Genomic DNA, 17,298 nt, shown 5'->3' with positions numbered 1-17,298 from the left:
ATGACCTACCTACCAGTACAGTTAACCACGAGTATAATTACCTACACATTCAGTGATCTATCAATACAGTTACCCTTACAGTGACCTACCATTACAGTGACCTACCCTTACAGTGACCTACCCTTACAATGACGCCTACAGGGACCTACCCTTACAGTGACCTACCCTTACAGTGACCTACCCTTACAGTGACCTACCCTTACAGTGACCTAACCTTATAGTGACCTGACATTAAATGGACCTAACATTACAGGGACCTACCCTTAAAGTGACCTACCCTTACAGTGACCCTTACAGTGACCTATCCTTATAGTGACCTAACATTACAGGGACCTACCCTTACAGTGACCTACCCTTTTAGTGACCTACCCTTACAGTGACCTGTTCTTACAGTGACCTAATCTTATAGTGACCTGACATTAAATGGACCTAACATTACAGGGACCTACCCTTACAGTGACCTACCCTTACATTGACCCTTACAGTGACCTACCCTTACAGTGACCTACCCTTATAGTGACCTAACATTACAGTGACCTACCCTTATAGTGACCTAACATTACAGTGACCTACCCTTATAGTGACCTAACATTACATTGACCTACCCTTACAGTGACCTACCCTTACAGTGACCTACCCTTACAGTGACCTACCCTTATAGTGACCTAACATTACCGTGACCTACCCTTATAGTGACCTACCCTTACAGTGACCTACCCTTACAGTGACCTACCCTTACAGCGACCTACCCTTACAGTGACCTACTCTTACAGTGACCTAACCTTATAGTGACCTGACATTAAATGGACCTAACATTACAGGGACTTACCCTTACAGTGACCTACCCTTACAGTGACCCTTACAGTGACCTACCCTTACAGTGACCTACCCTTATAGTGACCTAACATTAGAGTGACCTACCCTTATAGTGACCTAACATTACATTGACCTACCCTTACAGTGACCTACCCTTACATTGACCTGCCCTTACATTGACCTACACTTACACTGACCTACCCTTACAGTGACCTACCCTTACAGTGACCTACCCTTACAGTGACCTACCCTTACAGTGACCTACCCTTACAGTGACCTACCCTTATAGTGACCTAACATTACAGTGACCTACCCTTATAGTGACCTAACATCACATTGACCTACCCTTACAGTGACCTACCCTTACATTGACCTGCCCTTACATTGACCTACCTTTACATTGACCTACCCTTACAGCGACCTACCCTTACAGTGACCTACCCTTACAGTGACCTACCCTTACAGTGACCTACCCTTACATTGACCTACCCTTACAGTGACCTACCCTTACATTGACCTGCCCTTACATTAACCTACTCTTACACTGACCTACTCTTACAGTGACCTACAAGCCTATTAACCTACCTGTGGCACCCATGGTACACCTTGGGCGGATAACAGTTAAAATTGGACTCGGAGCCAGGTGGGCAGATGCAGTGTGACGTCAGAGCACACTTGGCCAAAGGCTCCAGTAGAGCCCTGGTGTTGAAGACATTCCTGCCATACAACGACACAGCGGCTGTCAACTCAGGGAAAGGATCGAAGGCACACGGCTCTTCACCGAAGTGGTCGAAGGTCTGATGTTAAAGTAAAGTTTGATTAAGTTTACCACTTTAGCTCGGATCGCTAAGTCTAACTATAACATTTTAGTTAGCTAAAGTAAAGTTTGATTCAGTCTACCACTTTAGCTCTGATTGTTAAGTCTAACTATAACATTTTAGTTAGTTAAAGTAAAGTTTGATTCAGTCTACCACTTTAGCTCTGATCGTTAAGTCTAACTACAACATTTTAGTTAAAGTAAAGTGAAGGAACTTCTTCTAACGATCCATTGGGCAGATGAGGTAGAGCTCATATTTTTCTAGACCTCGGCATATAAATGGGAAGTGTTGAGCACTTTGCCCAGCCGCATTTACTTCCCCAAACATTAATTAGGTACCCATTAAAGCTGGGTGGACTCAGGGACGTTGTATTGACGTGAACCTGGATTCGATCTCGAAACTCTTGGTTTAGCAGACTAACGCTCTACATTTCAATTAGATTAGATACAATGCAAATATTTTAAGAAAAGTATAAAAATATCAACTTTCATATAAAACTAGAATACCCGTCATCCGTTGGATAACTGTGGGCTTCGGGGGTCATCCATCAAAAAACATCACGTCTGTCACTCAGAGGCATAGCGACCCTTCCCGGCGCCCGGGGACAAACTTTTCGATTTGAACCCCCCCCCCTCAACCTTTCAATTTATTTTTCCAAACCATTTTAGCGCCCCAACATATGTCCCCCCCCCTTCCCCCCCCCCCCCGCCTCCCCTCCCCCCCCCCCCGCCTCCCCTCCCCTCCCGCCCCCCCTCCTCGCTACGCTACTGCAGTGTCACTTATCGTCACAAAAACAGACCCCACAATCAAAAATATGTTTTTTATCTTTTAAAAACACCGAAAACAACGATTTCGGACTATCCCTTCATATACTGACGTCACAGGTGACCTACTCAACTCTACTTCACCTGCCCAGTGTCCCGCCAAGTCTCAGACAACAAAAACTATTCCAGCCGAGCATGTCTCTGACCACACTATCCCTTAATTTGCTTAGGACAAAGAAACAGATGAACCCTACTTCACCTGCCCTGTGCCCCGCGAGGTCCTGATAGTCAACCTTATCATTCACATATAGGGCTTAAGAAAAAATAATTGAAAACGTAAAAAAAAAAAAAAGTTCTATTAATGTTTATGACACTGACTTTAAAATTTAGCCTTCATTCTCCAAAGCAAATTTTAAAATGCTTTTCTGGCATATCTAGCCCTGGCCACCTATACAATGTTTAAATAATGTGAACACCCGCCATTTTGTTCGTGGTAAACATGGCCTAAAAATGATCGGCAGACATGCGTCCGGTCCGTACGCCATATTGTTGTTAGCAGCCGACCACGCCTCCAAGCTAGTGAGTAATCCTACTTTATCTAGATATAGAACGTAGATAACAAAAAAAGCCCATGTATTCTCGAATTAGATGATCATTGAAGCTAAACAAAGATTTATATAAAATAATTAAGGCCCGAAATAGATTCTAGATGTAGAATTTACATTAATCTAGATCTAGAATTTACATTGAGTCTAGTGACCTAGATCTAGGCTAGATCTAGATCTAGATCTAGGCTAGATTCATAACTTTCCTTCGACAGCTGATCTTTAGATCTAGAGAAATTTATTGTAAAACTAAATGAAAAAAGACAGTTTAAAATTGATATAAGTGTTGGAACGTAATAAATACAGCAAACGGACGTATTGTTAAAGTTATGACCGACAGAAAATTAGATTTAGAACGCGTTAAACTTTGGAATGGGAACACAATTTTCTTCGATAGACACCGCCATTTTATTGTACTAAAGAGTAAACAAAAAACTCTGACGTCACTATCAAGGGACGTCACTATCCCCACAAAGTTTATTCAAAGTATTAACATTTTTAAAAAAATACGGTTAATTTAACAATGAATAAATAAATACATTAATTAACGTCTTTAAATAAATTTGTGATTAACAGTCTGTCTGCATTAAAAAATTATTCTCTACCTACATACTATTTTACAGCTCTCCAGATAGAGCCGAACATATCAGGATACTTGATCAGGCAAACAAACAAACAAACAAATAAATATTCAAACATGTAAACAAACTTGACTTTTAGTAGTATATAGACTAGAATACCCGTCATCCCTTGGATAACTGTGGGTTTCGGGGGTCATCCATCAAAAAACATCACGTCTGTCACTCAGAGGCATAGCGAGCCTTCCCGGCGCCCGGGGACAAACTTTTCGATTTTAACCCCCCCCCCCAAGATTTCGATTTTCAACCCCCCCCCCCCTCAAACTTTTGATGTGCACCCCCTCCCCCCCCCCACTCAAACTTTCGATTTGAACCCCCCTCAACCTTTCAATTTATTTTTCCAAACCATTTTGGCGCCCCAACATACGTCCCCCGCCCCCCCCCCCCTTCACTCCCCCCCGCCTCCCCTCCCCCCCCGCCTCCCCTTCCCCCCCCTGCCTCCCCTTCCTCCCCCCCCCCCGCCCCCCCCCCCCCCCCGCCTCCCCACCCGCCCCCCCCCCCCCCTCCTCGCTACGCTACTGCAGTGTCACTTATCGTCACAAAAACAGAGCCCACATTCAAAAATATGTTTCTTATCTTTTAAAAACACCGAAAACACCGATTTCGGACTATCCCTTCATATACTGACGTCACATGTGACCTACTCAACTCTACTTCACCTGCCCAGTGTCCCGCCAAGTCTCAGACAACATGTTTTTATCGTTTAAAAAACGATTCCAGCCGAGCATGTCTCTGACCACACTATCCTTTCATATGGTTAGGACAAAGAAACAGATGAACTCTACTTCACCTGCCCTGTATCCTGCCAAGTTCAGATAGGCAACTTTATCATTAACATCTAAAAAAAAAAAATTGAAAAAAAAAATCATTTTTTATCATTAACATCTAAAAAAAAAAAATTGAAAAAAAATATCATTGACATATTGGTCTAGAACCTGTACCACTCGCATGAGAGCGGACTACGCTACAAACTTAGCTATTTACTCCTGACGTCACAAATGAATTTTTATACTATACTTTGATGCAACTTGATTTCGAGCGTCTAGTCTAGAAGTAGTAACTTTCAAATTAAATTTTATCTTAAATTAGCCAAACAAAGATTTATATAAAATAATTAAGGCCTGAAATAGATTCTAGATGTATTAAGGCCTGAAATAGATTCTAGATGTAGAATTTACATTAAGTCTAGATTTAGAATTTACATTGAGTTTAGTGATCTAGATCTAGGCTAGATTCATAAATTTCCTTCGACAGCTGATCTTTAGATCTAGAGAAATTTATTGTAAAACTAAATGAAAAAAGACAGTTGAAAATTGATATAAGTGTTGGAACGTAATAAATACAGCAAACGGACGTATTGTTAAAGTTATGACCGACAGAAAATTAGATTTAGAACGCGTTAAACTTTGGAATGGGAACACAATTTTCTTCGATAGACGCCGCCATTTTATTGTACTAAAGAGTCAACAAAAAACTCTGACGTCACTATCAAGGGACGTCACTATCCCCACAAAGTTTATTCAAAGTATTAACATTTTTAAAAAAATACGGTTAATTTAACAATGAATAAATAAATACATTAATTAACGTCTTTAAATAAATTTGTGATTAACAGTCTGTCTGCATTAAAAAATTATTCTCTACCTACATACTATTTTACAGCTCTCCAGATAGAGCCGAACATATCAGGATACTTGATCAGGCAAACAAACAAACAAACAAATAAATATTCAAACATGTAAACAAACTTGACTTTTAGTAGTATATAGATAGATAGATAACATTTTTTCTTTTACAGTTAAAATTCATCAATGAATACACGTATAATTTTGTTTTTGTAAATAGAGCATTAATAAAGTATAGTTCGTGCACACAAATTAAATGAGAGTGTGACGGTACTCGACGCCTTTCTCTTCCTTGTTTATTGTATACGGAACATAAATCATGTTTTATAATCGTGCAATTAAATCGAAATCGAAAGTTTATATACTTTGACGTTTTACAACCTCCCAGAGGCGGATAATCTTTTTTTTTTTTTAAATCATGTCTCTGTGTGTTTGTTACACAATAACTTGAGTAAAATTAAGTTAACAGAATTTCACATATAGGGGCTAAGTATCATATCGAATTTGTAGTTTTTCAACCAACTATTGGAATCTTTTCCGGTAAAAGGAATTTGAGTTGATGGAATTTCAAAAATTAATGTAAGATTTTTTGCATAGGGTCTATACAACTCTATACATTTTGAACAATTTCTGGTAACCGGAAATTTTACTTAATTCTATTTCTGTGGGAACTCGATAGATTAGTACTGTTTGAGCTAGGTTAGCGAAATGTAATATATAAGTAAAAAAAAACGTATACTTAAATTACTATTAAATTTTCAGTGAACCCTGATTTCCGGATCACAACCGATTAAGTTGGACGAAATTACAAGGTCATACTTAGGTATAAGATCTTAGTCTCTGGTTTCTTTCAAATTGTGAATAATTATTTCCGCTGGCAAGAATACCTCAGTTATAAAACAGCTCATACTAGCAATTTTTGTTTCGCGATATTGCCAAAGATTCTTTGGGTAGATGAGTTAGAGTTCTTTCTCAGTGACTTCAGCATACAGGGGGATAGCACAGTCAACACTATGCCCAGCCGCCAAAGTTTTCCTAACGTGAGGTAGGTACCCAACAAAGCAGGATGAATCCCGAGACGTTCTAAAGACTAGAAACCGGGATGCGTATTCAAGGTTAAAAGTCCGGAGCTCTACCACTGTGCCGTCCTTTCGAACAATACCATGAGAAACAACAGCATGTCTAAACATGGACCAAAATATCAATTTTACACCTTCTAATAGCTACTCGCCTATTCGCCCATCAATTTTTCACCTTCTACTAGCTACTCGCCTATTCGCCCATCAATTTTTCACCTTCTACTAGCTACTTGCCTATTCGCCCATCAATTTTTCACCTTCTACTAGCTACTCACCTCTTTGACCGTCTGCACTGGAATCCTCCATGAACGGGAATCCCGGAAAAATACCAGTCCAACATTAGACGCTCGGGCCATGGTATCCGTGATGCGAGACGTCCATCGTATGGATGAGTCTTGGTAGATCAACAATTTTCTCGCCTTTTCTATTGTGCTCTGGTGTCAACATACATACATATATATAATGTTTATATAAAAGTATATGCTGGTATATAAATGTCTGTGTGTGTGACTGTGTATGTGTATGTTTGTGTTTCTGTCTCACTGTATTTAAAAAATAACCGTCGCTAGAAGTGTGAGTCGTATTGAAACATCGTTACAGCCTTTCTTCTAGTGAATGTCTTTTCTGAATAAAATATCAGTATAGGATGTTTTTAAATCAGGAGACCATTTAACCGAGTTAATTATTTTGACTTATTTTGACTTACTCTGATTATAATTGGTTTCCATGAGTAGCAGTAGTTGTTTGCAACATGTGGTGGGAATTTTTCTACGGGGAATCTTACAACCTTACACCGGCAGTGCTTCTCTGTCTGATGATTGTAAATGAACCCATGATGTGTACTTAATTTTTTTTTTTTTTATAACATGATTTTAACAGTTAAATTTCGTTTGAATATAAATTACTCCTTAATAAAGCTGAGAAACAATAGTTGATATATGTATCATTTTGATGAATAAACTATGGCTTTAATTGTTCAAAGATCTATGTCCCAAAAAAATTCCAAGCTAAAATAATAATGTTCTTAACTTCGTTCATTCTAAAAATAGACTGATTTTTTAGATTTTAATTTAGTACCTACAAGGATGAAGTATGAATATGAATAAAATGTGTAGATTCAAAAAGCACATGCTCAAAGCAAACCTTGTTTCTCTCAGTCTCTGATAGGCCAATGTCGAACAGCACGATTGTGACGTTATTCAGCACCGGAAGTACGTGGTTGTGCAGGTTGTAGAACATCCCCTGCATCTCGTCAAAATGATTGGACGAGGCGGCCGACAGGATGATGACGTCATCCGCTGGGATGGAGTCGCCGACTGACAAAATATCCTTCAACTCCTGGCTCGAGAGAGATAGGTTGGCAGACGACAGGACATCCAGCAGACGGTCCTTGTAAGACTCACTCAAAGGCCTTGAGCAGTTGCTTGTACAGGCTTAAGGTATCCAAATAAAAAAAAAGGATAGGACGTCATTAGGTAACGTTAGAGAAAGGTTCAAAATAAATATAGTAAATATCACAGTGAAAAACATAATCAGTACCACCACTATGTTACAAGGCCTATTACTAAGTGTTTAGGGAAGAGGAATAAAAAAAATCTAATAGGTTTAACTTCAGGAGAGCTGATGTCAAAAAACAACTGATACAAATGCAGCTTTTGAATGATAGTAAACATTATGTTTGTTTAGTTGATTCTGCATGTGGTTCTTTATAGTAAAAACACAAGGTTCAGTGTGTAAGAAATGATGTTATATTTTAATGTACTGATGTACAAGATTTATATTTACTGTATTTTATTCATCCAATGTGGTACAAATATGGTTCATCTATACAGTAGTTTACCCTCCCAATTTGGTACTAATTGAGTATTTTCTTCTCACAATATTGTAAAAATAATAAGGGGTGTCACCGTGGTCGAGTCGGTAAAGCTCATGGTTGCTAAACAGAAAAGTCTCCAGTTCGAAACATCGGACAGACGAGGCTCGATAGATGGGAGAGACAACACCAAAATCAAACACGTTTGTTCTTGATTGGATGAAAATCCAGAAACAAAAGCAGGCTAAAACGACGACACATAACCAGTTGACATGGGCAACTTAATTGTGTTGGAGTAAATTCCAACACTAACATTAAGAAAAAAGAAGAAGGTAAAAAAAAATGATTTATCACAAGAGTTTTTGTTCTCTTACCGAGTCCAGATGAGTTACAGGGTTCGGTGAAGACATCAAAGTTCCCCGTGGACTTGTTAGAGATTGTCTTATTTATGTAGTGAATCATCTTGTTGAAATTGTTTTCCGTATCTGTCGCAGTACAATAGAAATGAGCGTTGTGAAATATGGAAGTTAAACAGACGTAAGGAACTAAACATTTTTAATCAAAATAAAATAGAGATTTTTTTTTCACATAAAAAATATATTTTTAAAATTCTCTAAAGGCCTATGTAGAGAAAAAAAGATTATGCAATTACATATTTTCTCATATATATATATATATATATATATATATATATATATATATATATATATATATATATATATATATATATATATATATATATATATATATATATATATATATACATATAGGTGTATGAGACTATGCCACTTTTATGTAACATTAATTTATTTTGTTTATCAGATTTTTAAAAAAAGTAAATAATCCTCTATAGGCATAAGGCTCCATGGGGCAGATAAAGTAGAGTTCACTTGTTTTTTTTTTCACCTCGGCAGTAGTTGTTATCAATTAGCCCAGCCGGCTTAACTTTCCATTGAATGAGTTAGAGCTGAATCGACTTGGGGGAAGTTTGTCTGGCTTTGGCCGGGTTCGAACTCAAGACTCTGCGGTTAGTAGCCTAGCGCTCTACAGTTCAGGTCACATATAATATTATAAGGAAAGTTAAATTGTACAATACAAAAACTGGTAAATAATAAAATATTCTTACCGGTGTTCAGGTATGTGGTTAGGTTAAGCAGAAATTCTGTGTTTGTCAGAAATGGGAACGATGAAACAAAAATAGTTGCACAAATGAGTGCTACAATTTTAAAGATAAGTGCAATCCTAACATCTGCAACAAAAAAATTAAAATATAAGTTGCATTTTAATTATTGATTCTTTGTTTTTTGTGCCTGTACATTTAATAATTTATTTGCAATATGGAAGTATTAAACGCCTTTAATACTAAGGGAATTATTTTTGAATACATTTTGCTACTTACAATGAGGGGTCGTCCATAACTGACGTCACACGTATGGGGAGGGGGGTCCGTAATTTTGTGACGGTGTGTGATGAGGAGGGAGGGGGGGGGGGGTTAGATGGTGCGACGTCACACTTTTGCATTGTAAAAAAGCAATGTTAGAAAACGAATTTTAGACGTTATTTCGCAATTTATATAACAGTTTTTAATAGGAAAAAATTAAAATACTCTATTTTGACAGTACAGACAAGATTTTGGAAAAATATCGATGTTTTAAGAAACATTCAACTGCAATTTTGATGGGGGGTTGTAGACTGAGGTGTGACGTCATTTTAGGGGGGGGGGGGTCTAGCTTTTAGTGACGATGTGTGACGGAGGGGAGGGGGGAGGTAAAAATCGTCAAGGAAGTGTGACGTCATTGATGGATGACCCCTGAATGCTTTTAATCAGTTAATTAATAGTATTTCGATTGACTTTTAGGTTATATTTCTATTTCAGTGATGGAAAAGTAACGAGCCTAAGAATAAACTGGTTGCTGACGTGTCCCAACTGAAGAGCTCCCCCCCCCCCGTCCCCAGAATTGAGTCTATTATAAAAGTGTCGTTACAGTCGTTAAAGACCCCCATAGAGTCAGGTTGTATTCCCTTAACATGTGCTCGTGTTGTATAACATTGATTTGTTGTTTATTAAGTTCCAGCAAAGTGTGTAATCGATAAATTAATACCCGGGCTTAGACGATGGTATTAAATGTCATTTACAGTCCTTTTGTTGTTGTTTTTAGTATGATTTGTTGTGTATTTACCCGTGTTGTATTTCATTCTGGTTGTAATTGGATAAACGTTTTAGCTTGATTTCTATGTTATTAACGTGGGTATCGTAAAGCGTACAGCAATTATACACCTGCGTCAAAGTGTGGGTTCGAGTGGTAGTCAGGGAGTAATACTATATTCTAATGGAGGCGACCGAGTTGGCGAGAATCCTTCCAGCAAATTGTTCACAGGTATTAAAAACATGCGTTTTTAGATTTTGCAATCAACAGCGACCACGTAAAAACTAATAAAAAATAAAAACTTAGCCTAAAAATAATTCCAAAAAATAATATTTTTAGAAACGATGTTATAAAAGTTACAAATCCAGAGAACTGGAAATAATGTCGCCATTGCACTTGAAAACCAAAATTTTTATATAGTTACCGAAAATATAAAAAATATTTAGTCAGAGAAAAACCAACCAGATTGGATTTTATAATCATATTAATTTTAACTACGCCGTGTATAATTTAAAAATATTTTATGGGCCTCTCGAATACCTTTGAGACTTTTCTCCCTGGGTCCATTAGAAGTTACATCATTAAAATTTAAAACATGTTCTAAATCTACCAGGGAAACAAAGCCTTGTTTATAAATGTAGTGCTTTCTGTTTCAACATAATTACTTATATTTAAGAAACAATAGTAAGATATTAAAACAACACTACAGTCTTACACAAACCTAGAAAGTTAAAGATACGTAAAAGCATAGTCAACAACATGTTGCAAAAAACTTTCCCCCAAATAGGATCGTTTACTTGTTTCACGCTGTTAAATTATGGAATACTTCCGGTGCGCCTGATCCAATACACCTTTGTGCACTAAACTGGTGCGAATCACATCTGACATGATTACGCACGACTATTATTTTAATGCAGTCATTTATTTGTTTTGTATTGTACGGTCCCCATGGTCAAGCCTAGTACTAGATGGTAGGACACAGGTTCTCACACACAGTGGAAAGTTAAGTTTCGTGAGAAACGGCGACCGACATGCAACTATGAAACTGATTTTTTCATGAGCTAAAGCTCCCCTCCCAAAAACCAGTTTGTTGAAGTAAGTTGCTTCAAGGTCTGCCTAGTTGGTAGGAAATTCACCTCAGCCGGTGATATCCGTGTCATGAAATTCGTTTTGTAGATTCATCTCTTTTATTTATTTTTCATTTTTACTTTCTGGCATAGGGTCTACAGCAGATAGAGAAATTATTTACACCCTTGACAATTTGGTGGTCACCGAGGGCTGTTCTGTCGGTGATCAACTTACGTTCAAGTTTTTCATAAAGGCCACCGTGAGGCTTCTGTAAGAAAGTGCGTAAATATTCGCGGCCCAACAATTTAGATCTAAGAAAGATAGTGATACTATAATGTACATGTGCCCTAACATACACAATTTTTGAGCAGTCGATAGAGTGATTGTTTGCTTTGAGTTACGAGCAACATCTGAGATACGAGCAGTCGATAGGGTGATTGTTTGAGCAACATTTGAGATACGAGGCACCGGATCAGCGGGTACCAGAGTATATGAAAAATAAACACCCCAAAATTGTTGCCACAGATTGTGTATCGCAGCTATTAATGACACTTGTCACACACATTCCTCAACATTCTGAATAGAAGGGAGAAATAAACCTTTTTACCGTGTTTTATTTTAAGATTTTATTTTAAAGCGACTGCAAGTGAAAGTGAGTCGAAGCGTAAGGAAAAAAGTAAAAAGTAAATATCGGTAAGGTGAAAAACAGCCGAAAGTAATAAAAAAAATATCAAGTAGCATTTTAGTTCAACTGTGTTATTTTTACGTTCTATTACGTTGTATAAGCATAAATAAAAATGACCGAAATAATTATCAGTGTAGAGAGTAAGTGAACGAAGTAAACCTGCTCCGCCTGTATCCTCCACCCTACACCTCCGCCAGCATCTTCAGTAAACTCGGCTGATACCCAAGAAATATGCATGTTCATTCTATTATTGTTTTTACACGACATTTGTCATTTATAGATACATTTTTTTAATTAAAAAAAAAAGAACTGAGGTGGCATTTTTGGGCCTGGAACAAATTGATAGCATTTCGTACGTTTTAATAGAGAAAACGTCTTTTCAAATTATTTTTCTCGCTTGAGGGAGGGGAGGGGGATGATGTTCTTCGGGGAGGGGGGGGGGGGGAGGGAAGCTGGAAAGAAACTTTGGATGCAATGAATTGCACTAAATGACATTACTCAGTCAAGTCGTCAAATTCTTGAGACTAGGTTTTCAGTAAATATCAGACCTGTTATAAATGATTCCGGTTTAAATGTTTTTTTATTGATCAACAGCAAGACAGGAAACGGCAACATAGAAGAGAACTTGAGTTAACATTACATGCAAATTTAACAAAAAGAATGTAGCTAACAATGACATGACATTTACTGGCATGATAGACAAGAACAAGCGATATGAGAAATCGATAACATAGCCAAGAATCAAAGTAGAATGTACGCACTTTCGCTGATGATAGAAATATAAGTATTTTTCAAGAAGAAAAAAGTCAAAAATACTCCATTGCTTAGCAACTGACAACTACATCTATTTGTTGATCAACTCTTTGTGAGATAGATCTGCCCTTTGTGATGGTAATCGACGTGAAAAAAAAGGAAAGTAAGAGCATGAAGCCCAAGCCTTAGTACAGATACGTCATCACGTTTAGTTGCCAGAGAGCCGACAGAGAAGCAGCAGAGATTGTAGATATATGAACAGTACTGTGGTGGGTTTTAAAATGGAATTTTATATTCTGTTCATTTTGGCAGTAGGCTTAAGCCTAAAAGGTAAGCAATTAAAGTCTTATATACATATATATATATATATATATATATATATATATATATATATATATGTATATATATATATATATATGCATATATATATATATATATCTATATCTATATATATATATATATATATATGCGCATATATATATATATGCGCATATATATATATATATATATATATATATATATATATATATATATATATATATATATATATATATATATATATATAGATATAGATATATAGATATAGATATATATATATATATATATATATATATAGATATATATATATATATATATGTGTGTGTGTGTGTGTGTGTGTGTGTGTGTTTGTGTGTGTGTGTGCGTGTGTTTGCGTGTATGTATTGTTACGACCACCACCTTTTTGACCTGGCCTGACCCGTAGGTTGGGGTAACGACCTTAATTAAGCTCATTCATCACCCTGGCCATGGTCAGCAGCTGAACAGTGTTGACCGTGAGAAATCTGGGGGACTGGCCGACCACACAGTGGGCGATGTATAATTGAAGCCTCGGGAACTCGGCTATTAAACGTGCCCAAAAGCACGTATATTACCTAGTTACACCGCTGGTGTGAGGCCTGGGCTAGTGGCGGTCCGTGGTTTATCGCTGGGAAATCTTTCCAGATCGGACGAAACCGAGTGGACGGTCATGTCCGGATCTGACCCGATCCAGGCTCTAATTAAAAGGGTTCCCACGCTAGTCTGTGGGGACTCCACCATTTTAGAAAGGGTTGAGGTCAGTCAGTCAGGGTATGGCAGCTCGCCAGTTAGGACGTGTAGTTGTAAATAGTATAAATTATACTAGGTGGTAGCAGAGGCGTAGCGACGGGGGGGGGGGGTACATTTGTCCCCGGGCGCCGACTTTAGGGGCGCCAAAATAAGCTCATTTTAGCTGCTATTTTGAATTATAAATATTAAAAAATTACATGGGGGGGGGGGCGCCATATTGAGAGTTTGTCCCCGGGCGCCGGGTCGCTACGCCTCTGGGTGGTAGGACTTTGTTGTATGTTGTACCGTGGTGGCGGTTACGTTTAAGTGTTGTACCTCCGTTGTAAGAATCAAACTTTAACTATTATTGAAAGGTGTTTATTAGTTTTAATTCGTGTTCTTGTCTACCTCCCCTCCTAGATCAAAAGTTCTAGGTAGATTGGGCCGGAACAGTATGTATATATGACCTCGTTCGCAAACTTGTTTCTAACATGTAGATTATTCAGTCTAGGCTAAACTTTGATTTTGTTTTCATAAAATTCGTCAAAATCTCTTTAGAAGAACATGTAAGAAGCTTTCCTACTTTTAGATCTATATTTTTGAATGTTAAAATGTAGATTTTATACTTTAAGCAAAAGTAAAACAAGTTTTTGGAAAAAAAAAACTTTAGCGTCTAAATCTTCTACGGTTTTTTCGATAACTAAATGATTAATTACCGACATCATTGGTTTATTCCAAATGTTTAGGCGCTTATGTTCTTTTGTTAAATTTAAAGGTAGCATGTCTATATTAGCTTTCATATTGAATTTTATTTTGACTATATTCCGTTTTGACTTTTAATGTTTTTATTTAATTTTTTTTCCTTTGACTTTATTGTAATGTTATTATTTTGGAATATTTTCTTTTTAATTGTTGATTTTTTAAATTTAAAAATAACTTGAGTACCGTTATAGCACGGTTGATAAAATTTCATATAAAATTATTATATAACTTAAATTATATAACAGTATCAACTTTTCAAAAATTTCCGGTAACCGGAAGTGGAACATTTTCAACTTTTTTTAGAAGCCTATAACTTGAGTACAGTTTCAGATAGATAGACGAAATGTCGCATTTAATAAAAGATCTAATTCTCTGCCTTCAAACAAAATGTAAGTAATTTTTTTTGACCGGAACCAGTACTTATTATACACATATTTTTGGCGTTCACTTGGTGCGCAATTCTTTTTTCTACGAGATTCTATTCTATTTTAAAAAGTTTAAATAATTAAAAATGGATAATAAATCATGTCTACATCCCGAGTTGCCATTCCCCGTTGTGTTCTATAAGTATATTATAACGTGTTCTGGATATAGCGGTTACAGGTTAATACTCTGTAGTGGTGAGAAGTAGTTTCGTATAGCTAGAAAATCGATACCACCATCATCCGCGGATGAAATAGAAAAAAAATTATTTTTTACCGGTCTTTGCCACCGTATATTTCAACATTGCCCCCTTCCCCATTAAACTTTTAAGTTCTCCCACCCCAGGGAAAAAAACTAAACAAAAACCTGAATATATGGAAATATGTTTTGTAATATTTTATATTAATAATGTTATTTTGAAAATATACCTATAGAGTGCTCCTGCAATGAAGGGAGAGAATTCGTCGTGGCGTTTCCTAAAACACTTTCTGCTGATTACAAACCAATTTTGACGTTCGTTTGTGTTGGGAATGTGATCGTACAAGTAAATGGTAGGAAAATTAAAAACAACCAAAACTTTTTTTCTTATTTGATATAAAAAAATATAAAACAGGTGTATATGTGATGAATGAAATGTATTTGCTTTACAATAATACAAAAATAATTATAGATATTAGAAAAGTGAGTGATAAATACTATTTATATGTCAGTGGAGTTTTTTTTTTTGTGGCTTTTAAGAACAAACGAAGCAAAATTTATTACGAAAATATTAAACACCACCAATCAAACAGCCACAACAAATAAAGCAATCACACTTAATTTAATAAACACGACTAGACAAAGAACAGAAGACGAAAACAGACTAGTAGCAACGGCTATTTATAGATCGACTGTATGGCAAATTAGGAACTCACTTAACTGGGGAAAAATGTACAGGAAAGCAATAAATAAAGTATTAATTTTAGTTTAGACAGTCTCAAGCCATACATCACTCGATCAGCCCTCAAGTAAATTAACATTAGAACAGTCTTCTGTTTCCCAGGTTTTTTAAAAGTGCACAACCTGAATGGTCGAAAGAGATACACACCTCACCCCCCCCCCCCACACACACACACACACACTTCCCCCCACTCAACCGGACAGGCGGATATTTCAAGGTAGCGTGCCTTCATCGCCAAGGGTCAATTTTATGTCATGGAAATTTATGGAATGATAGATCAGTATCAGTAATACAGAGACACTTCTTCTACGGTAGTTTCTATTTCTGTCCATGGGTGGCTACAATGTGAACTTTTGACTCCGCAGCTAAGGACTGAGCACAGTTAACTAAGCAGTCAAGAGAAACCGAGTTTGCACACCTTATTTTAGTCTAGTTCTTATGCCATTTTATTTTCTCCATTTGATTATTATATATGCAATTGATGTTCATATCTTTGATGCTGCGTAAAACTATCAAACAAATTATTATTACTGATTTAAATGTTTAAAACAATTGAATTTAAAAAAACCAATTGCTTAACGACTGTATAGATATAGATGTTTGAAAGGGAAGAATATTTGCTTTGATGTGTCTCGTTGTAATAACATAACTTTTCCGATTGCTTAAAATGTGTATCATTGTAATTTTCTGTAATCACAAATTTATTTCAGCTCTACTTAAAAACCCAAATACCACCCCGTCTCCCCCCCCCCCCCTCATCAACCACACCGAGGGGGAAAAATCCCTTGAATCATCATTTAATTACACATTTGCATTTTCAGGTTGGGTTTTTTTTTTTTTTTTTTTTTTTTAATATATTTAGACGTTTTGTATTAGATCTATGTATAAGTAAACCATCTTAAATGAATGAAAGTAGGCTACAAGTTAGAAAGAAATATTACTATTGTAAATCTGTATCAGTCCTCACAAGCCGGCGATGAAAACTGTAATACTAAAGCGAACACACACAACTGACGCTGTAAATTACATGTCTGAGGCAAAAAAAAAAAAAGAGAGAAATTTTTTTTTAAAAGAAGTAAAATTTATTTATTTTATAAATAATTTTAACTTTAAGCAAACAAACATGCAGCAAAATGAGCAAGTATTTTCAATGTGTATTTTTAAAAATTAAAACATTTTTTAAATGTTTTCTTTAATTTGCAGATACAAAAAAAAATGTTTATTTTTTATTTTTCTGTTAGTATCTGCTCCTCTGGCAAGCGGCATTTTATCCACATTTACCTTCAACATGTGTACA

The 17,298-nt window shown here is 36.6% G+C and overlaps 1 protein-coding gene across 1 annotated transcript in view; it reads right to left on the bottom strand.

The window, feature by feature from the left end:
- LOC131940870 (uncharacterized) overlaps positions 1–11,118 on the bottom strand; it is a 12,158-nt gene extending 1,040 nt beyond the window's left edge. Inside the window, exons 1-7 of the mRNA XM_059299769.1 lie at positions 11,027–11,118; positions 9,285–9,407; positions 8,533–8,643; positions 7,489–7,778; positions 7,052–7,156; positions 6,621–6,779; positions 1,402–1,613 (exon numbers count right to left, since the gene is read on the bottom strand). Of these exons, the coding sequence (XP_059155752.1) occupies positions 1,402–1,613; positions 6,621–6,779; positions 7,052–7,156; positions 7,489–7,778; positions 8,533–8,643; positions 9,285–9,407; positions 11,027–11,066 (1,040 nt within the window). The 5' untranslated portion in view covers positions 11,067–11,118. The remainder of the gene's footprint in view (positions 1–1,401; positions 1,614–6,620; positions 6,780–7,051; positions 7,157–7,488; positions 7,779–8,532; positions 8,644–9,284; positions 9,408–11,026) is intronic.
- Between the last annotated feature and the right edge of the window lie 6,180 nt (positions 11,119–17,298).

This window comes from Physella acuta, unplaced genomic scaffold (assembly GCF_028476545.2).
Source record: "Physella acuta isolate Inbredline_101_S28 unplaced genomic scaffold, ASM2847654v3 ptg000335l, whole genome shotgun sequence".
NCBI classification, from domain to species: Eukaryota; Metazoa; Mollusca; class Gastropoda; family Physidae; genus Physella; species Physella acuta.
This window is presented reverse-complemented; position numbering and strand designations above follow the sequence as displayed.